Source organism: Sinocyclocheilus anshuiensis, unplaced genomic scaffold (assembly GCF_001515605.1).
Source record: "Sinocyclocheilus anshuiensis isolate Anshui unplaced genomic scaffold, SAMN03320099.WGS_v1.1 scaffold1005, whole genome shotgun sequence".
NCBI lineage: Eukaryota > Metazoa > Chordata > Actinopteri > Cypriniformes > Cyprinidae > Sinocyclocheilus > Sinocyclocheilus anshuiensis.
Genome location: NW_015555810.1, coordinates 738,793 through 742,784, shown reverse-complemented (window position 1 = coordinate 742,784; position 3,992 = coordinate 738,793). Strand labels below are relative to the sequence as shown.

At 30.5% G+C, this 3,992-nt stretch overlaps 1 protein-coding gene across 1 annotated transcript in view; it reads left to right on the top strand.

Annotated features, from left to right (window-relative positions):
• trpm2 (transient receptor potential cation channel, subfamily M, member 2) overlaps positions 1–3,992 on the top strand; it is a 47,581-nt gene that overhangs the window by 29,799 nt on the left and 13,790 nt on the right. Inside the window, exons 19-21 of the mRNA XM_016469348.1 lie at positions 1,383–1,563; positions 2,214–2,395; positions 3,189–3,321. Of these exons, the coding sequence (XP_016324834.1) occupies positions 1,383–1,563; positions 2,214–2,395; positions 3,189–3,321 (496 nt within the window). The remainder of the gene's footprint in view (positions 1–1,382; positions 1,564–2,213; positions 2,396–3,188; positions 3,322–3,992) is intronic.

The window sequence follows — 3,992 nt, the reverse complement described above, 5'->3', positions numbered from 1 at the left end:
CACATTTTTTTGTTAAACGTTTAAACTAACATTGTGATATGCTTGAAGTGTTTTATATCTATAGATTTTATTTTAGGCAAGTCGTGTTGATTTGAGAAGGCTAAATTGATCAAACCTGATGAACTCATTGTCTGCCGCTGGCCGCTTGGTCGTTACTTTAAAAAACAAAAAATGTTCCAAACATATTTCTTAATTAACTTAATAATGAAAAGAAAAGAAATATAACCACTTTGCCATTAAAAACAAAACTGAACTATTTTAATGGCTGCAACAGCAGCTGTGCAATAGGGAAGAGAGAGAGAGAAAACCGAGACGGGCTCCAGTCGGACTCGGGCCGAGAATTCTGATAAATTGTCAGATAATTTATATTTAGCTTCTTTCAATTTCTTATTAAGCGTCAAAAGAAAAAACACATTCATCTGGAAGAAGGGGGCAAACAGTATATATATATATATATATATATAATATGCAATGAAATCTAATGCGAAATGCAATTTAAATATGCAATAAAATTGTTTGCTGTAATATTATAAAATGTTTCATATGCAAATATTAAATATAATATTTAATTTATTTATATACTTATAATCGATGACTAAGTCAGTAGTTGAAGTCAGTTGTAGAAAATTTTTTATTTAAATATGCAATAAAATTTAATGCAAAATGCAATTTAAATATGCAATAAAATTGTTATATTATAAAATATGCATTGCATATGCAAATATGAAATATATGCAAATATGCAAATAATTGTATACGTATAGTCAATGACTACTATAAGTCAGTAGTTTAAGTCAGTTGTAGAACATTTTTTATTTAAATATGCAATAAAATGTTTATGATATACTGAAATTGTGCAAGTATTAAATATTATATGTAAATATGTAAAAAATATTGATTTGAATACTTAAAATTAATGACTATAAGTCAGTTGTAGAAATATTTTATATAAATATGCAATGAAATTTAATGCAATATGCAGTTTAAATATGCAGTAAAGTTGTTTGTTATAATATTAAAACATATTGCATATGCAAATATTATATGTACATTTGCCAAAAATATGTTGTTTTGTATATTCATAATTAATGAATATAAGTCAGTAGTTTAAGTCAGTTGTAGAACATTTTTTATTTTTACTTTTTTTTTATTTAATGCAAAATGCAATTTAAATATTCAATAAAATTAAGTTATGCTATAATATAAAATACTGCATATGCAAACTGTTAATGTTTGTTATTATATTACATTATAAAATATTGCATGTTGTGCTGTATACAGTGACTACAAGTCAGTAGTTAAAGTCAGTTTAGGAACATTCAGAAATTTAGGCAAAATAAAGACCAATCAGAAAGCTAATGCTTCTGTTTTTTGTGATCCAGACACTCAGTATGATGTGGGCAGCTGTAGTGTGAACGGCTCCGATCCTCTGAAGCCCAAATGTCCCGTGCTGAACGAAGATAACATTCCGGCGTTCCCAGAATGGCTGACCATCATCATGCTGTGTGTCTATCTGCTCTTCGCCAACATCCTGCTGCTCAACCTCCTCATCGCCATCTTCAAGTGAGTACACAGACAGAGACGAGTGACCAGAAACACTTACCTGCTTCATTTGCACAGCGGCTCTGTTTCCAAAGCCTACTGAGCTGACTTGATGTCTACTGTACATGCACACTGTACGCAGCAGCTCTGTGCATCATACAAATAGCAGTCTTTATGAAAGACTTAACTCATATTTGATTCCAGTAGACATGGTACTGTAAAAAGCATGAAAATGCACAACACAAACAAATGTTTTAGGACTGTACAAAACAAAAAAAATGTCATCTCAATATTTTTGTGTTTGCTCTCAAATAAATAAAAAATACATCTTTTTTTATCAGACACAGTAAAATTGATAAAATAGTTAATTAGATTGAAATATTTAACAATGTTTATGTATTTATTTATGCAGGCAAATATCTGGTTATTTGCTATTTTTATATTTTTTCAAATATTATTTTCTTTAATATAATTTAAGCATATTTTGATATTTTTTATTATAATATTTTTTAAAAATTCATAATTATACTGCTTTATTTTTTTATTTTTTACCTTAAAATGCCTGATTATGTATCTTGTGTCATCTGCGACGTTCAAAACTGTAAAAGATGCATGATAAAATATGGCCGTGAATTTCAGGGCTTTAAACTCTCTCTCATTGTGCCTCACAGCTACACGTTCCAGGAGATCCAAGACAACACAGACACCATCTGGAAGTTCCAGCGCTACGAGCTGATTAAGGAGTACCACAGTCGACCCGCTCTTCCTCCACCCTTCATCCTCCTCAGTCACCTCATCCTCTTCATCAGAGGAGTGCTGCTGCGCTACCCTCCACAGAAACACAAACACTTCAGTGAGCCAAAACGCCTTCTCCAGAAAACACACACATCGTGATAGATTATTGATGTTCATTTCTCAAGATAAAACTATCAGCATGAAGTCTAGTCCAGTTTATTCTGGCCAAGAAACGCCAACTTAGACAGGAAGAGTCTGACTTTCTGATCAACATATAAAGCAACAGAAATGATTCATTTTGTTTATTTAGCTGCTGCATGTTTACATTTTCTGAAATAGTTGACACTATTATATATGTATATATATATAACAAACTAAAATAAATGTTCTAAAAATAAAGTTTAAGTTCTAAAATTACTTAAGATGAAAAAAATAAAGTAAAAAAATAAAAAAGAATAAAAATTATTAAAATGTATAATAATAATAATTAAAATGGAAAATGTATAGTAATAATAATAATATAAAACATATTTAATAAAAAATAAGTAAAAACTGAGAATATGCTATAACAGTATATAAATAATACTAAAATAACATTGGTGTGTTAATATTAATTTTAACAACTAATCCAATACAATCAGAGTCAGAACTGCCCTTTTTTAATTATATTTGTATTTATTATTATTTATTTATTCATATTAACTGCCTGTTTTATTGTGTGACATTTACATTTATGCTTTTGGCAGATGCTTTTATCCACAGTGACATTTAATGTTTACATTTTTATCAGTTCATGCATTTCCTGGGAATCGAACCCAAAGAACTTGCTGAAAATGCTCTATCATTTTTAATGTCTTGAAAAACTGTGTTGAGTGTCTCAGTCCCTGGTATAAGCGCATGATTCTTCACAGGACAGGAGCTGGAGCAGACTGAGGAAGAGGAGCTGTTGTCATGGGAGGCCTACATGAAGGACAACTATCTGGCATCGACGCGGCAGGACGAGAGCCAGAGCGTGGAGCATCGTATCCAGGACACCGCAGAGAAGTAACCAAGAGATGAGCAACACCGAAATATAACATCACAATGTTTGAGTACAGACTATGATCTGAATTCAGTAGGAAACGTTTAAATCTACTCTAGAATATGGGGAAAATATAGGGGGAGGAGCTTAAATAATAGTCATGAGATTACAAGTCTTACACTCATGAATATTAATTACATGACATGATGTTCCTACTTGATTTGCTGAAGTATGAAGTACACGAATCCGGCCTAGATTCTGCACATTTTTGGCTTGTTCTCACTGTAAAAAAATTCTATCTACTTCAACTTAAAAACTTAAGTTCAGTTACTGCCTTAAATGAATGGAAAAACATGTTACCGTGACTTATGGATCACATCATTGTTTACAGTGAAATCGTTTTCCATGGCCGTTTACAATGGTTTTCTTCACACTGTGGCCAAACAAAATGAATCTCTTAAAATATAATGTTAATCTCCCCCAAAAAAAAGTGCAAAGAAATTCAAAATCTATGCCTAGACCTTTTTGCTGAGAATTTTTTTTTAACTGCTTTATTTTTCAGATGTAATACAGAACAATATAAATGAAAGCTAAATAGAAATATTTACAAAAATATATAAATAAATGAAATAAAAATGACAAAAGCCCATAAAATTACTAAAACTTAAAAAAGAGAGAGAATTTATTAAAATTA